The 19,219-nt window shown below is 48.2% G+C and overlaps 1 protein-coding gene across 3 annotated transcripts in view; it reads left to right on the top strand.

The window, feature by feature from the left end:
• LOC140719351 (SH3 and multiple ankyrin repeat domains protein 1-like) overlaps positions 1-19,219 on the top strand; it is a 512,322-nt gene that overhangs the window by 99,828 nt on the left and 393,275 nt on the right. For all 3 annotated transcript variants that reach the window (XM_073033929.1, XM_073033930.1, XM_073033928.1), the window contains exons 4-7: positions 3,960-4,031; positions 7,304-7,412; positions 14,890-15,041; positions 18,135-18,302. In XM_073033929.1, coding sequence (XP_072890030.1) covers positions 3,960-4,031; positions 7,304-7,412; positions 14,890-15,041; positions 18,135-18,302 — 501 coding nt within the window. The remainder of the gene's footprint in view (positions 1-3,959; positions 4,032-7,303; positions 7,413-14,889; positions 15,042-18,134; positions 18,303-19,219) is intronic.

The raw sequence follows: 19,219 nt of genomic DNA, 5'->3' as shown, positions 1-19,219 counted from the left end.
AGTATTGTCATTTAAAAAAAAATCGGATGGGTATATGGACAGGAAAGGAATGGAGGGTTATGGGCTGAGTGCAGGTCAGTGGGACTAGATGAGAGTAAGCGTTCGGCACGGACTAGAAGGGCCGAGATGGCCTGTTTCCGTGCTGTAATTGTTATATGGTTAAATATACATGTATTGCCTGGACTCTTAGGAGAATTGAAGTACAGGAGGATCTAAGGGTGCAGGTCCATAACCCCATGAAAGTGGCAACATAATTAGATAGAATGGAACAACCGGATGGAATTCTTGCCTTCGTCAGTGAGTATAAACATTGGGAAGTCATATAGCTGCTGTATAAAACTTTGGTCAGGCTGCATTTGGAGGATGATGTTCTGGTTGCCTATTATAGGAAGGAAGTGGAGGCTTTGGAAAGGATGCAGAATTGAGGGTTGTGGGGAACTAACAAAGAAGTGGGGAGGCCAGCCTCCATCAACTATGATTATCGTGAATGGTGGGATAAGCTTGAGGGGCCAAATGGTCTATTCCACCTATTTTCCCAAGCTCTCTGCCTCTTGCAGTGGTGACCTGTGGCGACGTTTTGCAGGCGGCTCACCAAGTTACTAGATACTCTCCTAGATATACTTCTGAACTGCAATTGCTGCAGTCCACAGCCTGTAATCTCCCTTTACCGGATGTACTTCTGAAATGCGAGCCCTGCAGTCTGCAGCTTGTAATTGGGTCTGCAGCCTGGACCCATTGCAATTTGCCTATCGCCACAATAGGACAATGGCAGACGCAATCTTGATGGCCCTCCAAGTGGCTTTACACCACCTGGACAACACAAACACCTATATCAAGATGCTGTTCATTATTTAAGCTCAGCATTTAATACCATCATTCCCACAATCTGGGCCTCTGTACCTCCCTCTGCAATTAGATCCTCGACTTCCTAACCGGAAGACCACAATCTGTGCAGATTGGTGATAGCATACTCTCCTCGTTGACGATCAACACCGGCACACCTCAGGGGTGTGTGCTTAGCCCACTGCTCTACTCTCTACATGCACATGACTGTGTGGCCAGGCATAGCAAAAATCCCATCTATATATTTGCTGATGATACAACCATTGTTGGTAGAATCTCAGGTGCTGACGAGAGGGCGTACAGGAGTGAGATATGCCAACTCGTGGAGTGGTGCCGCAGCAACAACCTGGCACTCAACATCAGGAAGACAAAAGAGCTGATTGTGGACTTCAGGAAGGGTAAGATGAAGGAACAAATACCAATCCTCACAGAGGGATCAGAAGTGGAGAGGGTGAGCAGCTTCAAGTTCCTTGGTGTCAAGATCTCTGAGGATCTAACCTGGTCCCAACATATTGATGTAGTTATGAAGAAGGCAAGACAGTGGCTATACTTCATAAGGAGATTTGGCATGTCAACAAATACACTCAAAAATCCTCTATAGATGTACCATGGAGAGCATTCTAACTGGCTGCATCACGGTGTGGTATGGAGGGGCTACTGCACAGGACCGAAAGAAGCTGCAGAAAATCTTGTAAATCTAGTCAGCTCCGTCTCTCGGCACCAGCCTACAAAGTACCCAGGACATCTTTAGGGAGCAGTGTCTCAGAAAGGGAGCATCCATTACTAAGGACCTCCAGCATCAGGAAGGAGGTACACACTCAGCGATTCAGGAACAGCTTCCTCCCCTCTGCCATCTGATTCCTAAGTGGACATTGAACTAAATGGATACTACCTCACTTTTTTTGAATATATAGTATTTCTGATTTTTGCACATTTTTTAATCTATTCAATATACATACACTGTAATTGATTTAGTTATTTATTATTATTATTTAAATTTTATTTCTCTTTTATATTATGCATTGCATTGAACTGCTGCTGCTAAATTAACAAATTTCATGTCACATGCCGGTGAAAATAAACCTGATTCTGATCTGATTTCCCTTCACCTGATGTACTTCTGAACTGCGATCGCTGCAGCCCGCAGCTTGTAAATTCCCTTTACGGGATGTACTTCCAAACTGTCTGAATGAGCTGCTGGTTTTGCAGGCCCCAGGAGGAGTGGGTGAAGGTACAGCCGTGCTATGTCGCGGCCTGACCAGTGGATGACAGTTCCATGCTCGGCTCCACTACTCTGCGCCGATTAAAGTGTTCAGCACGATTAAAATCATCAATGGCGAGAGTGGAAAACTGACAGCTGTTCAGCATCGTCTGCTTGCAATCGACTGGGGTCCTTCTCCTCTTGCTGTTGCCATCGGGTGGGAGGTACGGGGGTCTTGGGTCCCACACTGCCAGGCTGGGGGGCAGTTGTTGACCTGCAGCCATTGGGTTCCTGGACTAGACCACAGACTCTGCTGCCATGGATTCACTTTTGGAGAATCTGCTGTTCGTGTTCTATTTGTTACCTGCTTATTTCTGTTCAACTATTTGTGCGATTTGTCCTCTTTTGCATATTTGACGCGTGGCGCGCTGTCTTGTTTGTGGTTTCTCGTGTATTCTGTTATGTTTGTCAGTGTCTGCAAGAAGGTGAATCTCACGGTTGTATATTTCAAAGGTACATTTAATGTCAGAGAAATGTATACAATATATGTCCTGAAATACTTTTTCTCCACAACCATCCACGAAAACAGAGTGGCCCCAAAGAATGAATGACAGTTAAATGTTAGAACCCCAAAGCCCCCCCCAGCTCTCCTCCTTCCCGTGTGCAAGTGGCAGCAAAGCAATGATTCCCCCTCCCCCAGCAAAAAAAAGTATTGCCCCCCCCCATGAGCACGCAAGCGTGCAGCAAAGCATCAATAAAGATACAGACTAGCAGTACCCCAAAGACTACTCGTTCGCCCGGTATTCGACATATCACAGGCTCTCTCTCTCCCTGATAAGGGAAAAAGAGGTGTCTCCGTTTCACAGAGAGAGGGGAGACATAACAAACAACTTGCTGGTTTACGATGTTAGAAGTTTTTCCGAGCTCTGTGCCCAAAGAACTCGGGTCTCTGGGCACACGGCCAGCAGCCAGCACGCTGCTTTCGATCTCCCGTCTCCCACGACACGCCGAATTCCCGCAGAGACACCGGCCTTCAGTCCGCCCGTCTTCCGAGCCACGAAATCCCGGCACTGTGAAGGTGAGCGAAGCTCCTAGGCCATGCCCTTGGCGTACCGAATAACGGCCGGTCGTGAGACCCCGAGAGAGGGTCCCATTCCCGTAAAGAAGCAAAGTCAGCGTGTAACTCCAGGTCAGAGTCTTCAAAAGAACCCTGAAAGGGAAAAATAGAGATATTAAAGCTAGAACTAGAGCTGCTTCTGAAAATGCAAGCAAACGAGTCTCCGTTACGTGCCATTGTCTCTCCTAAGCTCCTCCAGAGTTATTACCGTTGAACTTTTGCTACAAGGCTGAGGTCTGGAGTGACGTGTAGGAGAGGAGAGGTGGGCAGCCTCCTCTCGATGTTGGACATTGTTGAACCAGCTGGGGTCATTGTCTCCTGGATTTGCACTCATTACTGCTGCCCTTCGCTTCGTAAGCACGGTTTGTTAATTGACTGAATTTACATTCGCCAGCTGTTGTGGGAGGGGATTGAACTCCTGACTCTAGATTATTAGCGTAGGCTGTCAGGAACGCCGACCCGGTCATGTTGCCGCATTGCTGCCGCCGCCTGTCAGACTGCTGACAGCAGCGGCGGCTGTGGGAGTTCCTTCACGGAAATCTGGAGTCTCTCCGACCAGCTGTTCCCGGCGTCTGTGGGGATTCGCTCGATGTGTTACGCAGCAGCGGTGAGGATTCGCCAGGTGTGCGACTGTGGTGTTCGAGGGGGATTTACTTGGTGTGCGACGCGCCGTCTGTGCGAAGTCGCCCAGCCCGCGGCGCGGTGTCGGCGAGGATCCGCCCACCGTGCGACGCGGCGTCGGTGGGGAATTCACCCGGTGTGTGACTCTTGCCTCTCTCTCTCTCTCTCTCCATGCAGTTTCGCTACAAGACGCGGGTTTATAAACAGACCAACTTGGACGAGAAGCAGCTGGGGAAGCTTCACACGAAGGTGAGTGCACGAATATCCCACCGCCAAAGGGCTGGTGTGATGCCGCATCCACTGCGGCTTTTGGCTGTGGTTACACCGGTCAGCGAGAGGATGGAGGAGCATCCCACACCCCTCGTTCAACCCCCCCACCGTCCGTTTCTACTTTTCCCTCACCTCCCCCCTCAGAAAGTTCCTTCCTGGGACAGGGGAAGGTGAGCAGCGAGTGGGAGGCGGGGGGGGGGGAATGAGGTGTAGGAGAAGGAGTGGGGAGCGTAAGGTAATATGGGGAGAGGGAGAAGGAGAGAGTGGGGGGAAGAGATGTAGGGAAGAGGGTGGGGAAGGAAGGATTTGGGGAGGTGGGAAAGAGTGGGGGGGGGGGAAGGAAAGTGATGGACCTGGGGGAGGGAGAGGGAAATGGGAGGAGAAATATGAGGGAGGGAAAAGGAGAGAGACAACAGGTGTGAAATGGAGATCCAGTTTTTGAGAGTGAGGGAGTGCGGAGGACAGTCTCCTCACTGCGAATGAAGAACTCTTTCCAAGTGCCTCTCCTGCAGATCCCACTCTCTTCCTGCTGCCCTGGCCCAGAGCAGAAGGAGTAACTCTCTGTCCCACCTACATCCCTTTCCAAAGTTGTTGCCCGCCGACCAGCCCCTTGCCGTTCACGTTCTGGTGCAGAGGCGCAATATGTACCATGGCTCGTCGTCATCAAGGTCCAAGTGTCCCACCCTCTACAATGTTTGCTACACACTCATCCCAGGTTTTAAAACCTGTAGCTGTGGTTCACGGGTTCACTAAAGGCCAGATCACCTCCTGCCATGGTGGAATGGTAGCAAAGCAGTTAGCATAACGCATTACATTGTCAGTGATCCAGGTGCAAATCCGCTGCTGCCTGTGAGGGTTTGCACGCTTTCCTCTGGGCGCTCCGGTTTCCTCCCACATTACAAAGGCGTACAGGTTAGCAGGATAATTGGTCACACGGGCGTAAATGGACACCTCGCACCCATTGGGCCCAAAGTGTCTGTTACCATGCTCCACATCTAAGTAAAATAAAAATTAAATACAAAGGATATTGGTGTTGATTTCATCAGAAGACTAGATATAATGTCTTGATAAACTAATTACAAACAATCATCTTTTCATTTCATTATACTTGTGAATATTTCAATTCTTCCCCTTCCTCTGTACCGTCATTGAAATCTTAGAGCTTGAAAAGAAAATCAACTAATATTTTCAAATGTCAGCTTAAGCTGACCAAGTTTAAATAATTCTCTTTGAAGCTGTGACAAGCTGACAACTCTGACCAAATTAATCTTCTCTGCATGTTTTCCTCTCTCGCTGTAGCAGTATCTCTCCCTACCCCCAGCCCCCGCTCCCTCCCATCAACCCCTCAGTCTGTCTCTCTCCCTCTCTCAGTGGCAATGCATTCTAATAAATTCACTGATCTCATCTCCTCTTCCCCCTCAGCATTGTCCTAATTGTTCCCTCCCCTGCACCTTTCCTCATTCCTCACCCTCCCCACCCACTGGCCTTTTATCCCTCCCTCTCACCTTTCTTTTCCGCCCCTCCTATCCTTTTCTGGAACCAAAAAGTACCCACTAAGGCCAAACCCCCACCCGCTCTCACCCGCTCTGTGGTAACCCCATGATTAATTCTAGCAATGATTCCAGGGATCAGTGGCATACAAACTAAATCATGCTATAACTCTTAACACAGAGGTCGCTGTCCATGGTACTGAAGTACATGATTGCCCTATATTTTACTCAGTGTTTTGAATTCACAATACTTCACTTAGATTCCTGAAGTTATAGACTATAAGGTTCACACTAACTTGTTGCCCATCTCCAGGAATCCCACTTGCCTGCATTAGAAACATATCCTAATATCCGTGGCCTATTCAAGTGTCTCAATGCAATCATTGTGATTGTCACTGATTCCACCATCTCCCCTGGCAGCGAGTTCCAGATATCATCCACTCTTAGTGTGAATAACTTATCCTTCAAATTCCCTTTAAGCCGCCTTCCTTTAATTTGTTAGAACTTTAAAGGATTATGAGAGGCGTAGACAGAGCCAACAGTTCATATCTTATTCTCAGGGTCGAAATATCTTGTACTGGAGGGCATGCATTTAGGGTAAGAGAGAGTAAGCTGAAAGGAGATGTGTGGGGCAATGTTTTTTACACAGAGAGCAGTGGGGGTTTGGAATGTGCTTTCCAGGGTGCTGGTGGAGGCAGAGCGCTTAATAGACTCTTAGACAGGCACATGAATGACATTGTGTAGGTAGAAGGGATTAGTTTAGCTAGGTTTTCAATTACTGGTTTAATTAGTTTGGCACAATATTATGAGCTAAGGGCCTGTTTCTGTGCAGTACCGCTGGTGTAACAGTTTACAGCATCTGCGATCATGATCAGGGCTCCATTCACAGCGCTGCCCGTAACGGGGTTCCGCTTTCCTCCCACTTTACGTGTTAGAGTTGGTGAGTTGTGGGTGACTGTGGTGGTGCTAGGAGCATGTGACATTTGTGGGCTGCCTCCAGTGCATCTACAAACAATGGCCATTGACGCAAATGGTGCATTTCTCTGTTTTTGATGTTCATGTGACGAACAAAGCTAATCTTTAATCTCTCTCAGACGGAAGAGCATTTGTTTCAAAAACTAAAATTGTTTGTAAAAGTATACGCATAAGAAATCCAATAGAAATCGGTCCATGTCTTTCCTTACGTTAATAATGTTTTTGATTCACTACATTCATTGTGCCCGCGAACCAATCTGTTCAGTTTAATAGGCGTCAACGTCACCCGTGTGTATCCTTGTTAAGCAATGCACAGTGAAATGCGTGAAGGTCTGTTACCCAGAGCCCGGTCCTTCAATGCCGAATGACAGCAGGATCCTAAACTGTGCTTCTTCCCCACTGAGCCGTCCTGTGACTGCACTGAGCTTCAGCCTGGACTGATAGTCGGCAGCACTCCCTCACAGACATCTCCCAACGCTGGAAGACCAACAGGTTTCAGAGCGTCTTCCACCAAACTGTGTTTGAATTTTGAGGTGAAAGGTCACTGTTCGTCCTCCTTACACTTTTGTCTTATAGAGTCAGAGAGCATCAGAGCCTAGAAACAGGGCCTCCACTCCTTCTGAAGTGCTATTCTATCTAGTCCTATCAACCGAAGCACTTCATGCCCCTCCAAACCATGTGCCTATCCAAATTTCTCTCAAACGTTGAAATTGAATCCATGTTCTCCAGTATTGCAATGTCTTCTCATTTCTGGACAACATTTTGAGCAGCTCCTCTTTCACACAGGCCAGTTTGAAGAAGTTTCTGGAATATGTCCAACATGGAGCAGCGGAGAAGGTTCTTAAACTCCTGGATAAAGGGCTGGACCCCAACTTCCATGATGCAGAGACTGGAGGTGGGTTCACGGCTCGGCTGTCGGCTAGCCAGATGTTCACCGACACTGGGTGAGCTTGAAGAGAAGGAAAAAGGAATAGGGGCGTCAAGGGTCACGGGGAGAAGACAGGAGAATGGGGTTGAGAGGGACAATAAATCAGCCATGATAGAATGGTGGAATGGACTGATGGGCTGAATGGCCTTTTGGTCTTATGGAAAGTGCTGGAAGAGGCTGTGGAGAGGAAAGAGAAGGTTTGGGGGAGGGAGGGGAATGGCAGAGGAAAATGTTGTAAATGGGAAGGGTAGAGATAGAGAGCAGGGAGTGAAAGGATTTGAAGGGGAAGGAGAAGAGGAGGTCACGGAGAAGAGTGAGGGTAGGTGGTTGTCTACTAAGTATGAAGTAGAATGGAAGGAGAGAGGGATGGATTAAGGAACAGGAGAGGGAAAGGGATTGTAGGACATTGAGGCTGGCATAATCCAAGGTCTGGAAACTTCCAGAGACTTCTTGGAACTTATTTTTCCCTTTAAAATGTCTGCAACAAGGGGTGGCACAGTGGTACAGCAGGTAGTGCTGCTGTCTCACAGGAACAGAGACCCAGTTCAATCCCACCCTCTGGCTGTCTGTGTGGAGTTTGCATGTTCCCCCGTCACTGCTTGGGTTTTCTCCAGTTGCTTCAGCTCCCTCCCACATCCCCACGATTTGGGGCAAATACAGATAGAAGGGATTAATTTAATTCTGCATTGCGTCCAGCACAGACTTTGTGGGCCAAAGGGCCTGTTGCTATGTTGGACTGTACCTTGCTCTACCCCAAAGTACCAATGGCAGGTTAATTGCCCCAAAGACTCTCCAGGTCACTGTGATGAGCTGACAGTTGAGAAGGACAAGAACTGAAGCCAAAGGAGGTCAAAGCCCCAAGGAAGGAGGATTTTACCTGCTGTTCAGTGTGCTATGTGAATTGACATGTTGGATGCTTCACAACTACAGAGATACGCGTTTGTTTCTGACCTTGGGTACTGTTTGTGTTGAGTTTGCACTTTCTCCCCATGACCATGTTGGTTACCCTGGTTACCTTGGTTTTCTCCCACATCCCAACCATGTGCCAGTTGGTATTCACAGCAGCCGATGCGAACTGTTCCCCAGTGTGGGGAGTCGATGGGAATATGGAGAGAGTGAACAGGACACTGCGAGTGGACACACAAGTCCAGACGCGGGATCTTGAGCCGGGATGTTGACTGTCCATTTCTCTTCCTGGCCTGCTGAGTTCCTCCAGCTCCTTGTCTAGCGCAAGTCCAGCTGCTACAGGCCTGATGGGCCTTGTTCTGTGTTTGGTGACCTTCTGTTTGCCCCTATCAAGTATCTAGGGCGGGGCTGCAAATGCCAGCCAGGCGCTGCATGGGTTCAGCTGGAAGGAGCAGTTTTCATTTTGAGTGGTAGCGTTTAAGGAGCGAGGGGTGGTGTTCAAAGTTTAAAGTAAATGTATCATCAAATTAATTTTCTATTTAACTTATTCAAAGTAAATTTACATCAAATTTGGTTGAGATGTGTAATATTTTTAAAATATTTCCCAATGAAGAAATGTGTAAAAGAATTCAAATTATGCAAATAAAAAAATCAATAAATAATACTGAGAACACAAGTTGTAGGTTCCTCGAAAGTGAGCCTATAGGTTGAGGAACAGCTTCAGAGTTGAGGTGAGTGAAGCTGTCCACAGGGCTGGCATGGACACAGTGGACTGAGTGGCCACCTCATGCTGTCCATTTTTTTTTACAACTCTGCAATGGGCGCAGTGGCACACTTTTGGCAAGGGAATGGCTTGCAGGAGTAATGTCCTCCTCTGCTGCTGGTCCGTTGCACACTTGTCCTGACAGGGGGCGGGGGGAAGGCAAAAAGGGCGGTGGTTTCCTGTTGCAGCCTGCGATTGTTGCGTGAGATCGGAGAGACAGCTTCCACACCTTCCTTCTACAGCGGGGATTTCCAACCGTTTTTATGCCATTAACAGAGGGATCTGTGGACCCCAGGTTGGGAACCCCTGCTCTATAGGCATCTGAGGACTAGCGGTTATTACTATTGTCTCTGGGACTTTGTCGGATGGATCAAGTGGCTTCAGTGTTTGAAATCCATCTTACTTTGTTTTGCAACACAAATTGAACCTGGGATCTCAGAACATTGAATACTATGTATAGGAAAGATGTCAACAAAATAGGGAGAGTACAGAGGAGATTCACTAGAATGTTACCTGGGTTTTAGCACCTAAGTTACAGGGAAAGGTTGAATAAGTTTGGAGCTTTATTCTTTGGAGCGTAGAAGGTTGAGGGGGGACTTGATAGAGGTATTTAAAATTATGAGGGGGATAGATAGAGTTGATGTGGATAGGCTTTTTCCATTGAGAATAGGAGAGTTTCAAACAAGAGGACATGAATTGAGAGTTAAGGGGCAAAAGTTTAGGGGTAACACGAGGGGGAACTTCTTTACTCAGAGAGTGATAGCTGTGTGGTACGAGCTCCCAGTAGAAGTGGTGGAGGCAGGTTCGATATTGTCATTTAAAAAAAAAATTGGATAGGTATGTGGACAGGAAAGGAATGGAGGGTTATCGGCTGAGTGCAGGTCGGTGGGACTAGGTGAGAGTAAGCATTCGGCACGGACTAGAAGGGCTGAGATGGCCTGTTTCCGTGCTGTGATTGTTATATGGTTATATGCTCTAGAAAACCCTAGTCAGACCACACTTAGAATATTGTGTTTAGTTCAGGTCACCTCATTAGAATGTGGAGGCTTTAGAAAAGGTGCAGAAGAGATTTACCGGGATGCAGCCTGGATTAGAGAGCGTGTCTCATGAAGAAGGGTTGAGCAAGCGAGGACTTTTCTCTTTGGAAGCAAAGGAGGATGGAAGGTGAGTTGGTAGATGTGTACAAGACTGTAAGAAGCATAGGTAGAGTGGACAGCCACAGACTTCTTCCCAAGGGCAGAAATGGCTGATGCGAGGGTGCTTAATTATAAGGTGATTAGATGAAAGCATAAGGTCAGCAGTAGGAGTTCTACACACACAGTGGTGGATGCTTCCTGGGATGGTGGCAGAGGCAGATACATTAGGAACATTTAAAGCATCTTTTAGCCACACGGATGGAAGTAAAATGGTGGGCCATGTGGGAGGAAAGGGTTAGACTGATTTAGAATATGCTAGAATGTTAGCACAACATTGCGGGCTGAAGGGCCTATACTGTGCTACTATGTTCAATGTTAATACAGCAGAAAAACTAATCCTTCGGCCCATGAACGCAATGCTGAGTTAAACCAATCTGATTTACCTGCACATGATCCATGTTCATGTGTCTGGCTGAATGCCTCTTAAACTTGGCGGGCTAGGGTTAACTAGCACTGAGGAGCCCCCATCAATGTCAACACACAAGCAGCAGGATGCTCACCACTGCCCATCCTCCTCCCTGCTCCCGTTCCAAGCATTCCCACTCTCCACCCTGCCCATCCTCAACTCTGCCCCCTGGTATTCGACATCCCTGAGACGGAGAGACATTCTGTTTCAGGCCCCCGCTGCTCTCTTTGTCACAGAGGCTGCCTGACCTGCCGAGTATTTGGCAGCTTTCTCTGGTTTTCCAGCTTCTGCCAGTCTTTCCTTGATTTTCATTTCTTTGATGGGACTTTGGAGTTGGGGTTTAGGAGGAGATTGCACTGCGGAGGGGGGAGAGTTGGTCAGTGGAAGGGCTGGTGTATTGAGGTAAAGGAGCCTCCTTGGTCCTCCTTAACCTTAGTTCAAGTCCAAAACCCTCCATCTTCTCCCTCCACTTCTCATTCCCCCATACGCTCTCTACCTTTTACCTGTTCCTCCGACCACCTCCCCTATGCTCTCCCCTCTTCACTTTCACCTGTTCCTCTGACCACCTCCCCTATGCTCTCCCCTCTTCACCATCCATTGCGGCATTAGAGTTGCTCGATCTTGGCGGACACACTCCTGCAAAAAATTTTACTTGACTTCTCACCCCGAGGACAAAAGCAATCAGCCGTTATTCCATCCTCCAAACCTTGTCGGGAACTGCGAGCCATTTCACCACCTTCAGTATGTTTTTTTTTATGACTAATAAATTATAAAGGAGAGCACAAAGATAAATGGGTAAAAAAATAACAATTTGATTTTGTGCCTGTGTGAATTTCCTCTTGGGTGTGTTACTGAGAGTCAGCTCCATCCTACAGATTAATCTCTTGCTCCTGGGGACATGTGGAGATTGGCAGCTGAACTTGGGGCTCTCTGGTTTAGTAAATGATTTAAGGATTTATTTCAAAGACTTCATGGGAGAAGGTGCCTCAGCTGATGCTTTTCTGTTCTGGGTTACTGCAGATAGCCTTGTGTTACGATCAATATTTATATGTAGTATATTGAAGAGAGGGAGAAGGGGATATGTGTGTTCTGCAGTGTCGATCGTGATACAGGAGGTGGGTGCACAGCAGTACCTGCCTTTAAAAGGTGATGGATCTTGATGCTTTTGTGACCTAAAGGTTCTTCAGTTCAGGAATGAGGAGCAAAACTTGTTGCTTGGGGCTGTTTTACGACAATGAAAAATGAACGAGAGAGTTAACATAGAAACATAGAAAATAGGTGCAGGAGTAGGCCATTTGGCCCTTCGAGCCTGCACCGCCATTCAGTATGATCATGGCTGATCATCCAACTCAGAACCCTGTACCTGCTTTCTCTCCATACCCCCGATCCCTTTAGCCACAAGGGCCATATCTAACTTAGTTAAGACAACGAAGAATAGGCAAAGGAAAAAGCAATCACGGTCATCTCATGCTCAGACTAGAGATAACAAAGATTCCATTGATAACAGTTAACCTATAAAATAGCCAGATTCAAGTGGCATCATACCCATTACTGAAAACTAAGAACTTTCTGGAAAAATACAGAAGAATCTGTACCGTAATTACTGGAATATTCACTGAACAATTCCACGTATATTAGTGATGGTACAGAATGCCAGCAAGCACAGGAAAGTTAAACTACAAGAAAAATACCAATTCTACACTCCTAACAAATGTCCTCACTGCAAGAGGTCACAACTATGAGGTAGTCTAGAACGCATTGAAGGTGGTGACGAGCCAGTGGTTCACACATCTGTCCCCGCTGCCTATCAAGACTTAGCAATGCACGGAAGGGCCCTGGACAGCATCTAGACATGCACCGTGTCTGAGTCCTTGCCTGATACCAGCCAGGTCTTTCTCAATGTCTCAATGACACCATATCCAAGAGAGGATGCCTTTCATTGAAGAAGGTCCAGAGGGGGTTTATGAGAATCATCCCAAGGGCAAATGTCTGATGAGTGTTTGATAGCTCTGGGTTTGTACTTGCTGGAGTTTAGAAGAATGATGGTGGGGAAGATCTCAAAGAAACCATTGAGTATTTGAAAGCCCTAGATAGAGTGGACGTGGAGAGGATGTTTCCAATCGTGGGAGAGTCAAGGACCAGAGGGCACAGCCTCAGAACAGAAGGATGTCCCTTTCGAACTGAGATGAGGAGGAATCTCTTTAACCAGAGGGTGGTGAATCTGTGGAATTCATTGCCACAGGTGGCTACGTGTATTTAAAATGGATGTTGACAGGTTCTGGATTAGAAAGGGCATCAAAGGTTATAGGGAGAGGGCAGGAGAATGGGGTTGAGAGGGATAATAAATCAGCCATGATGGAATGGTAGAGCAGACTCAAATGGCCTAATTCTGCTCCTATCTCTTATGGAGCCCAATCTCTTGAGCAATGTTGTCAAGATACCTCAGCTATTTCCGCTTTAGTGCCTATGTGGGTTAATGGCAGGTATTTAAATAAAACCAAAATAAAATGGAATGTTTCAACAATTTTAAGACTAGTTTTACAGTTTTAGCTGTTTGCCGATCGTGTCCAGTGACTAGGTGGTGGGGGGGGGGTGGGGGGTGAAGATATTGGGAGGTTTGTGGGTGGGGCCTGAGTCATCTCAGCCACCTTCCCGTCACTTGCAGGAGGTTGTGTCAGCGGCCCCGGTAAACCACAGGGCAGTAATGATTCACTGACCCCCATGGGGCTGCTGTGGGCTGGGGTCAGTGTGAGGTTTAGTGAGATGGGTCAACAGAATTAAATCTAACATCCGTGTCATAGTCCCAGAGCACGGTTCAGGACATTAGGCTCAACGAGTCCTACCTGACCACCCACCTACCCTCATCCTTATTTCATTCAGTCCCCTCAGCTCCTTCAAATCTCACCCCACTCCCCCACTCACACCAAGGAACCAGCGGGGTGGGGGGATATCCCACATAGTCACAGGGAGAACGTGTAAACTCTCCGGAGCTGCGAGGGAGTAGATCTGGTAGTAGCACCGTTATGCTACGTTATGCTATCCCTTGCTGCAAACTTGAACGTAGCAGTCAGCATAATGCTTCATAATGCGAGCAGTCAGGGTTCAATTCCCGTCACTGCCTGTCAGGAGTTTGTACGTTCTCCCCAAGTGGCTTTCCTCCAGGTGCTCTGGCTTCCGCCCACATACGGGTTTGGGTTAGCAGGTTGTGGGCGCTATGTTGGCGTTGGAAGTGTGACGACACTTGTGGGCTGCCCCCAGCACGTCCTCGGACTCTGTTGGTCATTGATACAAATAGTGCATTTCATTGAATGTTTCAATGTATACGTGGCAAATACAGCTGATCTTTAAGTCCTTCCTGAAGCCTCTGGAAGTTTCTAGATCATAACTCTCCTGTCGATCATACAATGCCTTCTGACATCCAGATGAAGTGTCTGGGCCCTCAACCTTTCTCCGTTTATTCCTCTTCATGGTTACTGCCTGACCTGCTGAGCTCCTCCAGTATTTTGTGTGTGTTACCCATCCCGTTCTCCTTCCATTCTACCTTAACCTTGAAGGATAACCTCTTCCTTCCTTCCTTCTTCCTCTTCCTTCCATCTCACGGTTCCATCCTCCCCCTCCCCACTCAACCCCTTTAGTCCCTGTTCTTACTCCCCACCTCCTCCCCAAGTCGGAGGGTGGGATTGAACCCAGGTCACTTGGGTACTAACTCCTTACAGACAGCAACGAGAATTGAACGCAGTTCACTAGAACTGTAAAGTGTGTTCACCACTGTGTTACCATGACGCCCTTAACCGGGCCGCGGCCATTGTTGAATACAGACAAGTGCGTGGAGCCACAGGTGAGAGCTGGGTGTTTGGTGGGGACCAAAGGTGATTGAGCTGCCCCAGAATGGCTACGACTAGCCCCTTCACCATAGCTGCTACCCCTCCCCAGGAACCCTCCATAGTAATATTAATGTGGCAGTATATACAGTGACAAATGTAAAACACCAAAGGTGGTGCAGAGGTTGTAATGGAGTAAAAGAGTCACAGAAACAATGGTGGAATAGTTGAGAGAGGTAGAGTTGGGAGAACAAGCATGTGGTAGTGGCACTGGGAAGTGGCTGTGACATTGCCCGCGTGGAGTTTGTCGGCTTCCCTACGCTCAGAATAAACGTTCCTATCTTCCTTGCAGAGGTGCCGCTGACACTGTCCGCCCAGCTGGAGAACTGCCCGGACGTTATCCGAGTGTTGTGCCTCGGAGGGGCCCACATCGACTTCCGAGCGCGAGATGGGATGACGGCGCTGCACAAGGCAGCCATTTACGGCAACTACAATGCAGTCTCGGTAACTGTGAACTTGTCACACTGTAATGAACACCTCCCGCCAATGGTGGCAGCACTTGCTGATTCATTCCTCTCCAAAAAGAAGCATCATGGTCTTCAATGTGATCCCACCACCAAACACATCTTTACCTCCCCGCCACTCCCTGCTTTCTGCAGGGACTGCTCCCTTTGTGATTCCGTTGTCCATCCCCACTAATGTCTTTCGTGGCACTTATCCTTGCAAGCAGAAATGATCCGCCTGCATCTTCACCTCTGCTTCATCTCCATTCAGAGCCCCAAACAGTCCTTCCAGGTGAGGCAACACTTCACCTGCAAACCTGTTGGGATTGTCTACTGTGTCTGGCACTCCTAATGTGGCCTCCTCTATATCGGTGACATCCAGTGTAGATTAGGGGACTGCTTTGTCGAGCGCCTTCATTCTACTTGCAAAAAGCAGGGTGTCCCAGTGGCCAATCATTTCAATTCCAATTCCCGTTCTCATTCTGAGGTGTTGGTCCATGACCTCCTTTATTGCCACGATGAGGCTGGTGGAGGAGCAACACCTCATATTCTGTCTGAGTAGCCTCCAGCCTGATGGCATGAACATCAATTTCTCTAACTTCCAGTAATTTTTCCCCCTCCCTCTTCCCTTTCCTTCTATTCCCCACTCTGGCTTGTCCTTCACCTTTCCTCTTCTCCTTACCTGCCTATCGCCTTCTCCTGGTGGCTTTTCTCCTCTCCTATCAGATTATTCCTCTCCGGCCCTTGACCTGTTCCACCTCTCACCTCCTTGCTTCGTACTTCCTCCCCCACCCACCAGGCTTCACCTATCACCTTCTAGCTGGTGCTCCTTTCCCTCCACACCCCCTCCCCAAATCTTCTTATTCTGGCTGCTGGCTCCTTCCTTTCTAATTCTGATGAAGGGCCTCGGGCCGAAACGTCAACTGTCCATTATTTCCATAGATGCTGCCCGACCTGCTCAGTCCCCCCCAGCTCTTCGTGTGTGTTGATCATGGCCTGCCACAGCTTTTCTGTAATGAACTCCTCCTGCCAGCGGCGGCAGCACTTGTTAATTCACTGTCCAAAAAGAGGCATCGTGGTCTGCCACAGCTCTTCCCTGCAGTTGAATGTGTTTGTGCCGAGCAATGTGGGTAAAAAGAACATATTATTGTATCCTCTGCTCCTGGCCTTGTAGCGGTGTTTGAATACGTACGGTTTGGAACGTGGGGTCGATAGGGTGGTGGGTGCAGCGTAGCTTTTCAAAGGGAATTGGATGAAGGAGAGGATCTGTGGAGAATGAACAGGGAACAAACTGACTAGATTTCTCTCCAAGAGATTATAATTTTGCACCCCTTGTGAGTTCACACTACACTCTCTCCAGTACTGACAACAGAACGGTATCGTGCAAGATGCCCCTGAACTGGATGTGAAATGGGTCACTCTCTATTTCCCAAATGGCTCTTTCTGACTCGTTTTCGGTCGAGGATTAGTCCCGGGCTGATCCTGAACAGAATATCTATGGGACAGAGTCCGCGCTGGAGGTCGGAGATGGCCTGTCCTGGGGTTGGAGGACTGTATCCGTGCTTGGGGGGTGGGTAGGGGGAATGTGGGTCTTGTTTTGTCACTTGTTATGTTCCGTGTTGTTCAACTGAACATTGTGGATGCGCTATGTTGACATCAGAACATGTGGTGACTCTTGCAGGCTGCCTCGGACGTGTTGGTTGTTAACACAGATGATGCATTTCGTTTGAAGCTTTGATGTTAAGTAAAGTTGAATCTCGAATCCCGGGTTGATCCGACTGACAGAATGTCCAAGAGCTTTGTGGTCAGCTGGCTCCTGCTGTCCTTGGGAAAGATTTGAATTTGCCGTGTTGCAGTCCGCCCTGTGCGAGACACAACTGAACAGGCACGGCTTCAAGGCTAAACCCCGTCCAGTCAAACAGTTGACCAGGTGACTGGTGCCTGGTGACGTTGTTAGATGGTGTCCCTGAAGTATTGCTGCTGGAGGACGAAGGGGGAGGAGTTGCCCCGATGGATGTGTGAATGACTGGGAGTTGTGTGTCGGAGGGATGTTTAATTAAGTTTGCTGATGATAAACTTAAGGCCCCAAGGTCCTTGTGAGTCCTCAGGACACGTAAAACCTACGTAGTGTTGTGGTTACACCACACCTGGAGAATGCGGTGCAGGTCTGGTCACTACTCGATAGGAAGGATGTGACTTGCTGGAGATGAGATTCACCAGGGTGGTGTCTGGGTTGGAGGATCTTGGGTTGGGAATAGTGAAGACCACAGCCAGAACAACTGGAAAACTGGTCAGGGAATTGGCAGATGGAGTGTAATCCCAACAAGTGTGAGGGTACGCACTTTGCAAAATCGAGTAGGGTAGGACATTATCATAGCATGTTAGAGGGGAGTACTAGACATTACCCTAAGACATTATTGTAAACATTACTGGATATTACCATGAGATATTGTAAGCGTGGGGCACGGAACATTGATGGGCAGAGGTTCATAGGGTTCTTGAAAGTGGTCGCACAAGAGGAACAGTAGTGAAGGAGGCGTACAATTCACTCGCCCTCAGATATCGGGCTGTAGAAACCCTGATTGTGCCTGGAATGGAGGACCTGAGTTATGGGAAAATAATTGGACAGGTTGGGCTTGTTTTCCCTGGAGGCTGAAGGGTGACTTGTTAGAGGTGTATAAGGACAGGAGAGCACAGGGTACAGGGTAATGGCATAGATAGTTAGAGTCTCTTCCTCGGCGTAGGGACATCCAAAGTAGGTGAAAGGTGAGAAGGAGGAGATTTAAAGGGGAGCTGATGGGAAAGTTGTTTCACACGCAACGTGGCTGATCTTTGGAAGGTGATGTCAGAGGAGGTGCAGGATTCAGATACTATCACTATCTTTAAGACACATTTTGACACTTTAATAATCAGGGCCTAGAAGGATATGATCTGAATGTAGGCAAAGGCTGACATGGATATGCTGAGCTGGAAGGCCTGTTTATGTGCTATACAACCCCGTGACTGTAGCGTGGAATGGAAGGAGGGAGGGAGAGAGGAGGGGAAACTGTAACTGTCCCTGCTCTCACTGTGACTGTGTCCTTGCTGATTTCAGACACTGCTGGAACAAGGGGCGTCTCCGAATTACAAGGACCGGCGTGCACTGACGCCCCTCTACCACACGGCCATCGTGGGCGGCGACACCAGCTGCTGTGAGCTCTTGCTCTACCACCGGGCTCAGATCGGCTACGCCGATGAAAATGGCTGGCAGGAGATTCACCAGGTAAGCGTAGAGATACGGCTAGCTCTCGGTCCTGGACCTGCTCTAATAGAACTTGTCTCCTCTCCCCCATCCCCTCTGTTAACCTCTGTCTCCTCTCCTGTGGGAGCCAGCTTGTACCCCAAGTCTGCAGGCGTTGGTCTGTCTAGCCTTGCATCTGGGCATCTTGTTAACATCACTTTAGTGATGCTAAATCATCTGGCTGGTGTTGAGAGTTCCCCAAACCAGGAGAGGCACAGTGATGTACCTAGTAGAGCCACGGCCTCACAGCACCAGTAACCTGACCTTGGGTGCTGTCCATGTGGAGTTTGCATGTTCTCCCTGTGAGTGCGCTGGTTTACCCACGGTGCTCCAGTTTCCTCCCAGGTCCTTAGGGTGTCACGCTAGTTTGCTCAGTGGGTGTGTAGAGGTGAGATGAGGAAAGATGAGAAGAGGCTTAGTCTGAACAGACAAGCAGCAACATATTCCCCAGGGCAGAAATGGATAATAAATGGTGGCAGAATTGGAAGGAAAGTATAGGAGGATCCCAGAGGTAAGTTTTTACCCAGAGTGGTGATGGGAGAGGCAGATGCATTAGGGACATTTAGAGGGACACACGGATGAAAGAAAGATAGAAGGTTATGGGGAGGGAAGGTTAAAGGGAGGTGTGAGTGGGGGGTGAGGGGGGTACAGACAGGGCCAAATCAGGAGAGAGAACAGCATTGTGGGCCGATTGAACTGTACTGTGCTGTAGTGTTCTATCTTCTCCTTTCTAAAGGTGATAAAGAAATTTCTGATTCAAAGATTTAAGAGCTCCAATAAGACATCAGAGTGGGATTAGGCCATTTGGCCCATTGAATCATGGATATATTTTACTACCTCTCCCTGTAACCCTTAACCCCCTTGTCAATCAAAAACCAATCAATCTCTGCCTTAATGAC

Source organism: Hemitrygon akajei, chromosome 31, assembly GCF_048418815.1.
Source record: "Hemitrygon akajei chromosome 31, sHemAka1.3, whole genome shotgun sequence".
Taxonomy (NCBI): domain Eukaryota; kingdom Metazoa; phylum Chordata; class Chondrichthyes; order Myliobatiformes; family Dasyatidae; genus Hemitrygon; species Hemitrygon akajei.
Note: the sequence above shows the minus strand (reverse complement) of the source record. Positions and strands in the feature narration are given on the sequence as shown.